The sequence below is a fragment of the Xenopus tropicalis genome, chromosome 1 (genome assembly GCF_000004195.4).
Source record: "Xenopus tropicalis strain Nigerian chromosome 1, UCB_Xtro_10.0, whole genome shotgun sequence".
Taxonomy (NCBI): domain Eukaryota; kingdom Metazoa; phylum Chordata; class Amphibia; order Anura; family Pipidae; genus Xenopus; species Xenopus tropicalis.
Genome location: NC_030677.2, coordinates 102,845,357 through 102,861,143, shown reverse-complemented (window position 1 = coordinate 102,861,143; position 15,787 = coordinate 102,845,357). Strand labels below are relative to the sequence as shown.

Here is a 15,787-nt window from a genome sequence, read left to right as displayed (position 1 = left end):
TTTCAAAACTAAAACTGCAGTCCCCTAGTGACCAACTGTGAAAAGCTTGGGGACCCTGGTGTTAATACTGTGAGAATGGCAGCAGGTTGAATTTCCCCATTTAAAGTCAATAGGTACAATCTGATTGGCTGTTGGTGGCTCCACCCACTTAAAAAAATACAAAAAACCTTGAATGCGTAGTCACCCAGTGACTGACTATGCAAAGTTTGGGAACCCTGGAAACAAACCAATAAAAATCAATAGGTGAAATCTGATTGGCTGTTGGTGGCTCTGCCTACTTTTTCTTACCCTTGGTGTTATTACTGTGAGAATAGCAGCAGGGTGAATTTCCCCATTGAAAGTCAATAGGTAAAATCTGATTATGTTATTACTGTGAGAATGGCAAGTAATAGGTAAAATCTGATTGGCTGTTCACAGCATCAGTTTCAATTTCCCCATAATAGTCAATGGGTAAAATTTGATTGGCTGTTGTTGGCCCCTCCCACTTTATGGTTTAAAAAAAAAAAAAAAAAAACTTGAATGCGTAGTCACCCAGTGACTGACTGTGCAAAGTTTGGGAACCCTGGCATCAAACCAATAAAAATCAATAGGTGAAATTTGATTGGCTATTGGTGGCTCCGCCGACTTTTCAAATCTAAAACTGCAGTCCCCTAGTGACCAAGTGTAAAAAGTTTGGGGACCCTGATGTTAATACTGTGAGAATGGCAGCAGGTTGGATTTCCGCCAAATCAATAGGTAAAATCTGATTGGCTGTTCACAGCTCCACCCACTTTTGGGCATCCAGCAATCATCATATTTTCATTCAGGCTGACCCCATGACTATGTGATTCAAGTTTGGGGAGTGTAGCCTCAAAGCTGTAAGATTGGTAGCAGTTTCAATTTCCCCATTAAAGTCAATGGGTTCAATTTGATTGACTGTTGTTGGCCCCTCCCACTTTGGGGTCATCCAACAAATGTCACTGTTTCATTGGGGGTGACCCCATGATTATGTTATTCAAGTTTGGGGGGTGTAGCTTCAAAGCTGTAAGTGTGGCAGCAGTTTGAAAATCCTGTCAAAGTCAATGGAAAAATCGCGGTGTTCAGAGCGGCGCCACAAAAAGACGGGGGGCGGGATCGCTTAGAAAAGCACAAGCAACCTGCTCCGCTATAGGGCGAAGAAGTGTGGCAAGTTTGGGTGTTGTACCCCTAAAACTGTAGGAGGAGGAGCGTTTAGAAAATGGGGGGGCACGAAGAAGAAAAAGCGGAAGAATAAGCCAAAGTGGAAGAACAGTATGTGGGGTTTTCAACCCAACACAATTAAGCACTATTATTCTCAATAATAGTCCCTTTATTAACTCATTGATGAAATTGCAGTGAAGAAGTATATATTGGGAACTTTATGAATTTTTAATTCCACTGATTTTTTGGCACTTTTATATGACCACTGAAATTTAAATAGGTAATGAATTTTTTATGGGATCCGTTATCTAGAAACCCATCATCCAGAACACTCCAAATTATGAAATCCTACTGGGTTTAATGATTGTTTTATTGATTTTAGTAGCTTATTTTTAGTAGACTTAAAGGAGAAGGAAAGGCAAAGTCACTTGGGGGTGCCAAAATGTTAGGCACCCCCATGTGATTCCAATCGCTTACCTTTTACCCCAGGCTGGTGCCCCTGTACAGAGAGAACAGCACCAGCCTGGGGTAGCTGCAGCGCTTCCTTCTTCCTGTATCACTCGCACGCATGCGCAGTAGAGTGAAAGAGCCGAACTTTAAGAGAAAAGTTGGCTTTTCACTCTACTGCGCATGCGCCTATTGTTTTAGTCGCAGCTAAACGAAGCTGGAAGCGCATTGCTCCAGGTACCCCGGACTGGTGCTGTTTTCTCCTAACAGGGGTACCAGCCCGGGGTACAAGGTAAGCGATTAAAGTCACTTGGGGGTACCTAACATTTTAGCACCCCCAAGTGACTTAGCTTTTCCTTCTCTTTTAAGGTATGGAAATCCAAATTATAAAAAGAATACTCTTGGTCCCAAGCATTCTGGATAGATAGATATATATATATATATATATATATATATATATATGTTATAAAATAAAAAAGGGGTTATCTTCCTTTTTTTTATGCATGACCATTTAGACCTGTGTTTTAGCACACTTGAATTTAATAGCAAGATGCTGTTTTTATGCATTTGACACTTATTATTAAGACAGAAAAATGCATGTAGAATTAATATAGATTTATTTTCAATTAAATATAAATGCAACATATGTGGCACACATTCAAGCAGAAGTGTACAGAAGGCTTGTGCTACACTTGGTGGATTTCAGCCTGCAGATAAACCCAGGGCAAGAATCCACCTTTTTTTAACCCAGGTCCAAGAGCTATTTTTTTTTTTTTAAGAAAACGTAAATAAAAATAAAAATTGGTCTCTTTGGGTTTCTATTTATTATTAAATATATGCAGCCACCAAGAAAGTTTTTTTTGTCATTAGTGACTTTTTCCCAATCTTTTTGACCCTGAAAGATCACTTTAAACACGTTTTTTAGACAAGCATACCCAGTGTTGGACTGGCCCACCAAGATACCAGGTTTCAGTGGGCCCTCCAGCTCCTGACCATTTTGGCCTGGATGCTAGCATGTAAATAAGAGAGACTAGGAGAATAAAGAGGTTGGGTCAGGAAAGGAGGAAAAATAGTCCGGAGAGTGGGTCTATAGTCTAAGGTTTTCTGGTGGGCCCCTAAGGTCCCAGTCCGACACTGAGCATACCCTCATTGATCTCAGCATAGCTTCGGTGTCTACTATTTGCTGCTAAATGTCACATGTCGGCACAGCAGCCCTCAGTGCCTCTGGAAATAAAAGAAGCAGCTTTAGTCCCTCCCAAGTATGGCTTCCATACACACAGAGACGCCACCAAACTCTGTGCTTGCCATTGCATTTTTTTCCTCCACACAGGAGAGTGATCTTCCTTGTAAAAAAGTCAAATTTAGTAGTAAAATATATTTCTTCAGACACTACATCTCCTATTAAATATTTCCAGCAGAGAATGGATATGAGATAACTATTAGCTTAGTGACGGAGACTAGATGAAAAGGCTGCTGCTAGTAAAGCTGGTAAGTGAAAATAGGAGCTAGGTGAGGAGTGCAAGGTATACATGCGTGATCAAGGAGCAGAGAAGAAAGAAGTTAATAAGTGCATGAATTAAGCAACAATGTATCTGTTAACAACTTAGTACAATATGTGTGTAGAAAATATAAAATAAAAATCAAACCAGGATCCCAATCCATTTTAGACACTGCATAATTTATTTGCACTATAATAAAAACAGAGGATGCTTGTGACAGTGGTTAGCAAAAACTAGGCACTTGAAAAGGCCTTGTGTATGAAAATAAAATCTTTGTACATTTCCAAGTTTAAAAAGGTGGACCACCTGCAATTTTAAACCATAAAACATTCTTTGAATGAAATGTGCATGAAAACCAGTTTATAAAAGCATTCAAAACTTTTAGGGGCATCACTTGTACCCAGCTGAGTGTGAATGCCTCACCCCATATAAACAATGCCATGACGCTTCCTTTGTACAATGGTAGCAAAACGGCACAGATAGTTATTAGTGGTTACATAAAAAGTGCATTTAATAAATAAATCTAGTGAAAGAATTGGGAATGTGTGGAAATAACAGGCATTGAAGAACGGCGACTATATGCCAGCAAATCGACCTAGCTACACTAGTTTATAATTCCTGATTGATTTAAAAATGAAAGAAACATTCATTTACATCACCAGCTTAATGACATTGATAAGAGAAACAGCTACTTCCACTAATGAAAGATCTATAGTTTGGGATAATTACTCTAAAATATATGTTTAGTGAAGTAGAAACAACTACTTTAATCTCATAGGGGGAACATCATCACTCCATTTGTCTTTAATATAATCATTTCAAATGTGAGAGAAGGAATCAGATTTAGACTGTCAGGGTAGGATTTTTCTCAATAAACATACTATCTATAAACATCTATCTTTCACTAACATGTGTTTTAATAACCCAACTGCTGCTCATTAATATCTAATAATAATACCTTTACTAAGCTGTGTGATGCAGTTCTCAATACAAAACATTAAGTTCCTTTAAACAGATTCATATTTCTCAGTTATTTTTCTTCCTTTTCATAGAGCTCCGTCATGATTTCTTTCTGAAGGAGAAAGTTTTATTTGGCCAACAAAATGACCAGCTATATGGGCAAAAAAGAATGTATAAGCTATTCATCAGTGAGCACAACTACTCAGAACACATTAATTTCCATGCTTTAAAAAAAAAAAAAAAAAAAGCACAGGGACTGGGGGGAGTACCCCACCACCCTGGACCCTGTATGTAAAGGTCTACTTCCAAATGAGTCTAAATAAAGCTCCCCAGTAGCTGTGTTTGAAAGAATATAAACTTCTATTTATTGTGTGCACTGCTTATACTGCCAGATCAATGGGAATCTGGATGCCTTGTATCCAACACCCACCTTCTAGTGTCAGTGTCCCAGCTGAGGATGGCAATTGTCAGGTGGCCAGAAGTGAATCCTACCTATTCTATTGTTTTTATCAATACAACAAATAGCCAAAACTCACTGAAGTAAACAGCAAAGTAAAACACAAAAGTGGCAATATTCTGTGCAAAGCCATAGGTTCAGCCAGAATATTTCCAGAAAATATGGAAATTATGGGTAAACCAGATATGCATGCTGGGAAGTCTAAACATAGAAAAGTATTATAACCAATTGCTACTGTGGAAGAGAGTAATATGAAAACGTTATTCACTATTCTCACAATAAAAAGATAAAAAAAGAAAGAAGGTGCACACATGTATCAGGCTACTGGGGGAGGACATGTGGATGGTCCATAAATTCTTTAGGAAGACATGTTTTCAGAAAATTCATTTCCCTAATGTATAGTTGGGAACAATCCACTAAAATCCTGTATTATAAATCACTTTAGTCAGTTATACAGCTATGATGAAATGAATTACACTTTCTAAAAATGCAGTTTCTCTCCGTAACTACTGCATGTGTATTCAGTGCATTATATACAAAAGTATTCTCTCCTTAGAACTATATAAGGCACAAATGAACAATTAGCAGCATATGCATGGAATTCATATGCTTGGCTCATAGAGATAACAGACTTACAGCACAAGTAAAATGCTTGGTCTGGCAGTTACCAGATGCTTCCTTAATATCTACTGTGACATACAAGTGGCATAACAGTATATGCTGGAAGCAGTGCAAGGATTTAGTTAGAAACTTCACTGTGATAACTCATATCATTCAGAAAAAGACATGCAGCCCTCTGATGCACTTGCATGTACCACAAGCCTCAATGAAACAAGGGGTATGCTAGCGTATTGCTCCCAAACCAAGATAACAAGGCATAGTCCCATGGTGAAATCCCTACAAGTATCAGCAAGTCTGCAAATACAGAAGGCCCTGGTAAAAAGCCTAATATTTGGTCCCTAAAAGCAGTACTGCATTTTTTAAGTGGTAATGTTCCTTTATATGCTTGTGATTACAGTACAGGAATGTGTATGAGGTTTCCTGCACATTTAACCTATGCAACACAACAGAATGAAATGCTACAAACATACAAAAAATAAATCTATGCATAGAAATTGATATACAGGCGATAGAAAAGAGTTGTCCTGAAATATGACAGGTTTTATGAAGTGCCAGCGATTTAAAAATAGATTTAAAAAATAAATCACATTCAGATTTCTACGTTTTATCAAAAGGGATAGAGTCCGCACTTCTGGGTGACCTCTCTGCTGGCAGAGGGGTACATGTTCAGCAGTAATGTGACAGGCTCCACAGGCATCAGCAGGATGTGGAAACATAAAACCAAGAATAAGTCCTTTGTCAGTGGCACATCCGCGAAGTCATTTCCTTCTGTTGAGACCAGAAAAAAAAAAAAATGCTTATTAGTATCAGTGACAGGCCGCAATGTTGTGCTTATGAGGCTTCATTTGGACTATCTGCTCAAAATATACATATATCAATGTATGTAAAAAAAAAAAAAAGGAAATAGTAGTTAAACATAGTAATTGACTTTTAAACTACAGTCATCCAAAAATGACAAAATCTACAGCGGTTGTGCATTTTATACATTTCCCAACAACATTTAAGATACATCTTTCACTTATAAAAACATTCCAGCTTCTTTAGGAATGAGGCAGTATTACTTTAAAGCTAGTGCATGTAAAAGGAATACGGTTCACTAATCACCCCATTGTGTAATCTCTCCTCTCACCTGAAAAGACGTCTAGTCAGATAAAATTTGTCGGCCTGTTTTTGTACGTAAACATATAGATGAAGCAATATTGCTTTTAGTTTTTTTCCCCCAAATATACTAACCCTACCTTCTGGTCTAGTCTGAAACTAGGTAAACCAGTTGTACACAGAGACAAAAGGTTTCACCTGTTCAAACTACATCATGTATTTTCCACTGAATAAAAAGTCACAGATCATCAAATGTTTTGTTTCAGAATAAAAGTAAATACCATACTAGTCTATGAAATAACTGCACGGTGCTTCTTGTACTGTACACTGCAAACCTTCTGTCTACTAAAAGAAAACTTTATTTTCTGTGGCAGTATTAGGCACACTCAAACAAGCACTCTAACCCCTCAGGGTCCTCAAATACAGCCAGGTAAGCCGCTGATCAAGGGATGGAATGCAGCTGCTCTGCAAAATATTAGACCAACAGACTAGTATTTTAGCTCATCCAAAGGTCCGGACTCACCAATGGTTCAAGTTCCTTGGTGTCTATCAAATTAAACTCAGTTACAAAGTAATAAAAGTGTTTGTAGCAAGTGTTGACATGTGCTTCTGCTCCCATTTGGATAATCCGCTCAAAGTGATGTATATACACATGTACAAATACCCGAAAAAGCCTAGAGAGGATTTTTTTCACCACCTGAAGGAAGTTCTTTGGAAATGGAGTACCTATTACATAAAGAGAGAAATTGGAGTTAGAAACGTGTATCATTCAGAGCCTGTCATAAAATTCTGCACCTAAATATTGTTTAATCACAAAATAACCACTATCCCTGCATCCCAAGCCCAGGATCAGAAAAAGAAAAGCTGGGCCTGAAGCAGGTAATTTACACACAATATTACACACAGTACTAAATCAGCAATCAGGCAGACTACTACAGACTCTTTGCTTACTGGGGGAAAAAACTAGGCTTTGGCTTGCTATCACATATCTTGCAAATTTATGCATATGGGATTAGATTTGGAACTCACCGACATTTGTAGGAAATATTCCCTCGTTGTTTATTTGAACTTCTATCCAGTCCATAAGTAAATTCATGTACTTTGGAGCAGAAAGAGCAGTGGGCTTTCTATAGCGGTTATCATCCTGCCAACGGTATTCATATTTCGGACCACCAGACATAACAGGGCAAGACTGCTCAGTGCAGCTGTCGCTGACGGTACCATATATTAAGTTGATCCGGTTAAAGAAATCCACCACGTGTACTGCTACCCAGTCATTTAGGTCCTCCCCATGTGGGAGCTGAACTGCCAACTTCAAATCAAGTCCAGCATTAAGGGATGCCTGAGCCTTCTTATGCAGCTCAAAGCGCTGAGTACCTGGTTCAAACTTTCTCTTGGGACGGAAGGTTCTGTCCTTGTTGAAGACTTGTTTAAGGGGATTAGACATAGCAGCAATTAAATCCCTTGATTTCTAGCAGTGGTCTAAAGACAAATTCTGATTTAACCACAAGGACTGATAAACTGCAGGTAGGTTCCTGTAAAAGAAAGACATATAATGAAGCAGGTTAGGTTATGTATGATGGATTCTCTCCATTGTAAACTGCAGCCTAGCACATATGACAAAGTTACAGCAGTCAATAAAAGCTGCTACCAAGGCTTTTTGCACTCATGCAGATATAAATCATGGCTTGAAATAGTACAGGTATGATCCATTATCCAAAAACCAGTAATCCAGAAAGCTCTGTCTATGAGAAGGCCATCTCCCATAGACTCCATTTTAGCAAATAATTCTCTTTTTTAAAAGTGATTCCCTCTCTCTGTAATAATAAAACAGTACCTTGTACTTAATCCCAACAGATATAATGAATACTTATTGGAGGGAAAAAAATCCTATTGGGTTTATTTAATGTTAAATACATTTTTAGCAGGGCCCAAGCATTTTGGACAACAGGTTCCAAAACTGTACGTGCTTTAATCAGTTGAGTCCTTTACACCAATTCGGCTGCTTATCTGTCCATGTTCCGGTGCCCCCCGACCAATATCTGGCTGTTGAATCGGGGACCGCATTGGCTCACTGATGCGGTCCTCGGCCTGATGGCTCCGATACCCATCATTGTATTTAGATTATTTGGCAAGGTCGCAAATCAAATAAATTAAGGTCAATATTGCCCACCTTAGATCAACACAGTTGGAGAATATTCACTCGTTTTGTGACCTTGCCAAATGAGCAGATCTTAACATGTATGTCCACCTTTACTCAGTGAGAGGCCAAGCCCTTTTTGTTGTGACAAGACTATCTTTACGTGAGTGTGTACATAACCTTTCAATGTTTCCTGCCAGCCAAAAAACCCCAATGAAAAGTCTGTTATTTTCCCTAGTATCACTTCAGCAAATTGAAAAAGAAAAAGAGGAAATGAGATGGGACCGCCCAAATAATGCTATATAAAATTATACGCTATTGTTCGCGTATTGCAAGATAAAGACTTTATACCTCCCATATTACTATGTTTATTCGAAAGAGGAGGCAAATCTTTTCACACATAGAATATATTTAATTTACATTTAAAAACTTTTTAAGGCAAATATTTGTACTGATGTATTTAAACCCTGTTTAAATTTGCACAAAACAAGTCAAGCTAATTTTTCACTGTTCTGTGCTCTAATACTTTTATGGCAATGCTATGCACCATTTAAGCTGGCCATTCACGCATTGTTTCGTACAATATTGGTGCGTGTATGGTAGATTGACGAGACGACTGATATTGCAAAAGCTTTGTCGTGTTTAGAGCTGAATCATCAGGTAGATATAGAATCCCTATTGTTTCTACCTCCATATCTGACGATTCAGCCCCGAACGTCAATGGAGGGAATGAAAGCTCGTAATTGGTATGTGTATGGAAATCGCCAAAAGTACAACTCTAGGATCCTATCAAAATGTCTTCATTTTCCAGAAATTATGCAATCTGAATCTTCTACCTCTCTATCCTTGGTTAAGGATATCACTTAAATAAAAATGGCTTGCAGAGGCACCGGAGTTGAGTGTGCCTTTGTTCCTATTTTTCTATGTCACAAATGCCCTTAACACAAAGATAACCTACAACATAATTTTCAGAAAGTCACAGCTTTCTTATTATGCATATGATCAGTTTTTACATCACCCATTCCTGCGCCACACACATGCACACAGTGAGCAAACTGTGGTTTCCTAACAAATTACGTAAGGTTTTTTTTTTTCTGCAAAAAATACAATTGTTTATCTTATCTGTAATGCAGGCCTTGTTAGCTCGCACTTCTGGTGGGGAAAGCAATGTTTTGGCGATAAGTGCCCTTTCATTTATTTTTTACAATGCATTTTGCCCCTTGTAGCCACTGGGGTAGGGGGTTACAAAGCTAGGAAGAGATTATACACAGCGCTAAATATAAACTGCTCTTAATCTACAATAATGAAAACACTGTTTATCAGACAGTATTTCCATTCACAGTAAATAGGCAGAACTAAGACAGCAGGAAAGCAATCATGTGCTGATCTCTTTAAAGCTTTCATTCAAGTTTTGTAAGCTTGGCTTAAAGCAATACTGCCCAGCAGATCCCACTGAGCAAAACATTTTTGACAACAGCATCTTATTAATGTTATATTTTAAAACAAGATCAGTGTCTGGACAATTCAGAGCTTTAATACTATAAATGCTATACACTACAGTTTGAAATTCATGTTTATTTACCTAGCCAAAACTAGCACATCTTTAAAGCTGGCCACACACGTGGCGAATTTCGATCTTTCATGCGAAGATCGTTCCAACCCTCCACTGACGTTCAGGGATGAATCATTAGATACAGCCCTGAAGGTAGAGTTTGCTCAGGCGCCTTCAATGGTGCCCAATCAGCGAGTCGACTGATATCAGCAGCCTTCTGCAATATTGGTTGCCTCGCCGAGTTGCCATACACACACCGAATATCGTACGATATTATCGGTGCGTGTATGGCCAGGGTGTGGTTCAAACTACACTGTCTATAATATGGTATTGGAGAATACAGAAGGTCCCAACTGTTAAAGGGGTTGTTTACCGTTGAGTTAACTTTTAGTATGACGTAGAGAGTAATATTCTGAGACAATTTGCAATTAAAAAAGTATTGAAAAAATTGAAAAAGTAACAATAACGATAAAACTGTAGCCTCACAGAGCAATAGTTTTTGGTTGCTTTGGTCAGTGACCCATATATAAAAGCTGCAAAGATTTAAAAGAAGGCGGCAAATAGTTAAAATTATAAAAAAATAAATAATGAAGACCAATTGAAAAGTTGCTTAGAATTGCCCATTCTATAATATACTAAAGGTTTATTTAAAGGTGAACAATCCCTTTAACTATGCAGCAGACAATGGGCATTAATGTGTGGCAAAAGAGTTATTAAAACATAATTGATACAGTACAGTCAATACAGTCAAAGAAAATCATAACGGTGTAGAATATCCAAATGCATTTATTTTCATCTCTGTAATACTAAACTGCATAAGCATCTGTAGCATGTCACATAAACTGTGTAACATTTACCACATCCTGCAGCGTGAGGTTTTTTTGACCAGAACCTTTTCCATGGCAACTAAAAGGAGGGGGGTGCTTGAGAAGCATTACTTCCAAATACTTACAAATTAATTTTTAGGAACATTTCGAAATTCAAAAGCAAAAACTAAAAGGCTGTCATTAATACCAGATGAATGAGATTGAAGTCATATTTTCTGAGAATTTAATTAAGCAATGCAGTAGAGCAAGTAAATCAAATACAAGTCTGTAAGAAGAGGAATTATCAGCAACAAGTGGGAGGTGGTTATTCTTGTTACTATTATGCCCATTTATTTTAATCTCCATTGAGATCTGCTATGTTATTTATCAAAGAGTTGGGAGAAATGGACATATAGAGGGGCCAAACTGTCAGAAAATAGTAGAATTTCTGCTTGGAAATAGCATGCAGTTATTTTATCTGGTTGCACCGTAACAAGACTGGGAATACTCTTTACTCACTGGGTTTAAACAATGATGCATAGGCAATCACATGGGATAACTGAACATCATCTACAAACCTCCCTGTTTCTGCAATAAGTCATTCCCAGGAGTCTTTACACTTTGGTTTGGGCCCTGTGGTCTTATTTAAACAAACAATTCTCAATTTCTTTATGTATGCACTTTATCTGCGATAATAGCAACATATCTTGTATTTGATGATAACTAAGCTATTATAAATCCATGTTGCTGACCAAACAAAGCAGAGGGAAAACATATAAGGCAATACAAGATGGTGGCAACGAGGGATAAGATATTAGCATAACATATGAAGGCCAGATCTTTAACAATTAAAAAAAAATGATTATATTTATATATACGTATAAAGAGGTATACGGGTCCTCTTTATAGGTATTTACATATTTTTACTTTAGCACCCAATAATTGCAAAATTACTTTTAAGACTATTTTAGGCAAGAATCATATTTGCAGGTGGCTTTCATGTACTTTAAAGGACATCTAAGACCTATTTCATGGGGTATGGGGGGGGGGGTCCAAAATGTTAGGCACCACACCAGTGAAATAAATCACTGTTTTTTCCCTGGGTCAGTGCACCTGTTTAGAGAAAACTGCACCGCCCTGTGAAAAAGTTCTGCACCAGAATTTTACTTACCTTTAAATCCTGGGCTTTTTGTAATCCCACATGTGCAGCAGAATAAAACTTGCCAGTTTGCTCTACTATTCATGCATGAACAATAATCAGCACTAGGGATGCCTGGGAAGCAGGGAGAAAGGTAGAAAAATGCTGGTGCAGTGCTTAGCCAGTTTTATCACACACTCGTGCAGTTTTCTTCTGAAAGACGCATCAGCCAGGGAAATAACTTTATTTCACGGAAATTGACTTTAAATGTCTTTTAAAAGCAGCAGGCAAATTAACAAAATCTGCCTTTGTGTCATCACCCTAAAGATACAGGGGAAATCCAATTATAAACAAGAAGGTACTTTACTCACTGATCATTATTTAAAATGTTAGCAGGTACAATACATAGTTTGTTGTGCAAAACTGTAAATCCCCCTCTCGCCAACGCATGTTCTGGTAAATTTGTATCAAATTTCCCTTTCAGCTTCCCTTCACCCATGTCATTCTTCAGGCAATAAATATGCAGACCAGAGGGGACAGCAGATTTAATGTTTATGTTTCTGTTGCTAACATCAAAATACAAGTAATGACTTGACTTTTAACCTCACACTGGACAATAACTGCAAGTCAATAGTCACACTAATGGTACTATGGAGGTTAGACAATAAACAGTATTTAAAAAGGGGGAAGTAAAACAGGAAGTAGTCAACAGGATATGAGGCACTAATATTACCGCATTCGGAAGCCTGAGTGTCAGGACAGACAAATTTAATTAGCATTGTAAAGTTGTATAGGGCTTATATCAATAGAAGGTATATAGAGGAGGCAAGTGTGTGAAACATTGATGTCAGTTACCCAAAAATGCAATGAAGTAGCAGATCCAGATAATAGTAACCCATTAGTATAGTAAGGCAGGACTCCACTGTTAGACAGGGTGTTTCCTCTATCTACTGCTCTCCCCTTTACAGTACCAACCTCACATACTACCAAATGAAGTGTTTTAATAAATATGCATTAAATTATATCAATTCATAGCAATCTGATGAACTATGTTGGACATACTACTCTTACTCTACTACGCATGCGTTTGTCTGGGACAATTGGCTAGAGAGCGGATAGGAAGGAGGAAGCGCTCCCGACAGGTACCCCGGGGCTGGTGCTGTTTTCTCCTAACAGGGGTACCAGCCCAGGGCACAAGGTAAGCAATTAAAGTCACTTGGGGGTGCCTAACATTTTGGCACCCCCAAGTGACTTAGCCTTTCCTTGTCCTTTAAATAATTAGAACATAATGCCTCAGTAGCACAGAATTTTGCCTGTCACTTGACTAAAATATTTGTGCAAAACCAATAAATGCACTGCTAAGTAAAAACATTATGAAATGGCATCTTACAAGCATGTTTAGCTCAACAAGGACAGATTAAAAATACATCAGTCAGTTCAGAGTTCACATGAGAATGTTTGGGCTGATCAGAAGATAAAACTGATATTTTATAATAATGTTCTGTTTTGTCATTAACAGAAATAAGGTACTTATGAATTGGCATGCAAATGTACTAACAAAGGGCACAAGTACAGCCATGTGATGAGATCCTGTACACAGCAATTCATACAAATTTCATATGAAGACACTGGGGCCTCTGTGATCCATCTTGACTTGATAACTGAATGATATCATGACCACAAAGTTGCTAGTCTATAGATTCAAATGACACAGAATTGGTCGGCCATAAAAATTGGGCTAGTAGTGTTCCGAATTCCTGAACTCTGCTACCAGTGCACTCCCACCAGGAAAACTAAAGGTAGCAAATTCGATCTTTGCACGAAAGATCGTTCCCCACCCTCCTCAGACGTTCAGGGCTGAATAGTCAGATATGGAGGTAAAAACAATAGAAATTCTACCTCCACCTGCCGATTCAGGTGGCCATACACGCACCGATAATATCGTACGAAACCTCGTTTTGTACGATATTCGGTGCGTGTATGGTATGTCGGCGAGTCGACCGATATCGCAGGAAGCTGCTGCTATCGGCCGACTCATCGATCGGACCAGTTTGAAAATTTTGATCGGGCGCCATAGAAGGCGCCTGACCAAAATCTCCCTTCAGCGCTGAATCGGCAGAAGGAGGTAGAAATCCTATTGTTTCTACCTCCTTACCTGCCGATTCAGCCCTGAATGGTGTGTGGCGGATCTGACTATGTCGGTCGCACGAAACATCGTCAGATCGCCACGTGTGTGACCAGCTTAATGCGCCTTCAATGGCCGCAAAAAATCCTCTGCACTCACCCATTATCAATATGTAGAAATAGGACATTTCTGTGCATTCAGCTACTAGTAAATGCCTTCCCTCCCCACCCCAAAAAGAGGGATTGTTTGTCCGTACATTGCAATATACTTCAAGCTGGCCAACTACGTCAAAGTCATCCCTTCTGGCCAGTCCTACACTAACTGACCTATATAAGTAATTTAAGATTAGTACTGAGCAAAGGGACTAAGTTTTACCTGCATAAGGTTAAAACTCCCATATGGTTGCCCTTTTATTGGCTCCATTGGGATCACCTGACTGTAGCTGGGAATAGTGGGGGCTACAACATGGAGCTGGCCACTGCTTTTTTGCGGTTGTTTATATGTATTTTGTGGTCACAGCCTCATTGCACCCCCGCCTAATGGTTTACAATTTAGTGGTTGAGCACAACTTTTTCTTGCGCCTTCAATGACGCCCGATCAAACTCTTTTAACCTGCCCGATTGACAAGTCGACTGATATCTGCAGCCTTCTGCGATATCGGTCGCCTTGTTGAGCCACAATACACGCATCGAATATTGTATGAAGCATTGGTGCGTGTATGGCCAGTTTAATGCTCCCACACACATCTGGACTGGGATTCAAAATAGGCCCCTGGCATTTCAAGTACACATGGACAAACAGCCCCCACCAACCCACTAGATAGTGCCTGTCTATGGCATCTTACAGCAGCCCCTGGCAGTTTGCTAGGACTGCCCCGGGATGCTAGAGATTCAGTCAGCGCAAGGGGGAAGCTTTGAAAATCCTTTAAAATGTTATTAATGAGTGATACGTAGGGCCCTACGTTGCGGCGTTACACGGGTGAGCAACATTGACCCCTTAAACACATTTAAATGGGGGCTGTATAAGAACAACTGCCACCCCTCTGTGTTCAGAGCATAAAGAGCCGCAGCTTTAGAGAGAAACAAACAGCATGGGAGACTCGCAGGCTACATTTTCTCATGTTAGTTTATGGGCAGGGCCATTCAGTGCCCACTAAGGGTCAAAACCACTCACTGTAAGTCGCGCCTCTGGCCAGTCTAGGAAGTGGGTCAGCTTCGCCGCCGGCTTCTTTCGCTTCGACCTGGCTTCCCGCCAAAATATAGCGGGCCTGTTGTCTCCGGACTAGCTTCCACCTTCTTCACTGCAGAGAAAATGTAATGTCCGAATATCCGCACTACTTCCCTAGTCCTCCCGGAACACTGTAGCGCACAGGGATTGTTTTAGCAAAATTCGTACTCTATTCCTGCAACACTTTCTCCTTCCTGTCGAGCAGCCGCTATGACAGCCAAAAGAGGCGTGTCCGAGAGATGTCTGCTTCCGCCATAGCTCTGCCCCACCCACGCTCCGGGGTTCTCTCCGTTGTGACTGGGGCTGTTGAGGCGCAAATTAAAGGGTTGTTTATCATTGTTATTTTTAAAAATAGTGAGCGTTTCAAGTTTTATGCGGCTGGACTTGAACTTAAGAGGCCTCCAAATGCGAACTGTAGCATCTCTAAAACGAAACTGGTTATTGTCAAATAGTATAGCACAAGTGAAGAGTTTTCCACAATGGTTTCTATTTTATATTATTTACTGTGTTTCTAAAATGTGCATTTCACATGTGAATTGAAAAAAATATTTTTTTTCAT

General features: G+C 39.2%; 1 protein-coding gene across 2 annotated transcripts; it reads right to left on the bottom strand.

Moving 5' to 3' along the window:
* Positions 1-3,262: 3,262 nt before the first annotated feature.
* On the bottom strand, positions 3,263-15,517 carry mob3a (MOB kinase activator 3A). 2 transcript variants are annotated; one of them, XM_012960681.3, is made up of 5 exons: positions 15,175-15,517; positions 11,910-12,197; positions 7,270-7,775; positions 6,764-6,966; positions 3,263-5,910 (listed from the first exon to the last, which is right to left on the bottom strand). In XM_012960681.3, exons 3-5 carry the CDS (start codon positions 7,685-7,687, stop codon positions 5,881-5,883), a joined length of 651 nt encoding a protein of 216 aa, XP_012816135.1. In that variant the 5' UTR covers positions 7,688-7,775; positions 11,910-12,197; positions 15,175-15,517; the 3' UTR covers positions 3,263-5,880. The 2 variants fall into 2 exon arrangements, with proteins under 2 accessions (XP_012816135.1, NP_001011080.1); NM_001011080.1 differs by lacking the exon at positions 11,910-12,197 and having other exon boundaries at positions 3,265-5,910; positions 15,175-15,286.
* Positions 15,518-15,787: the final 270 nt, after the last annotated feature.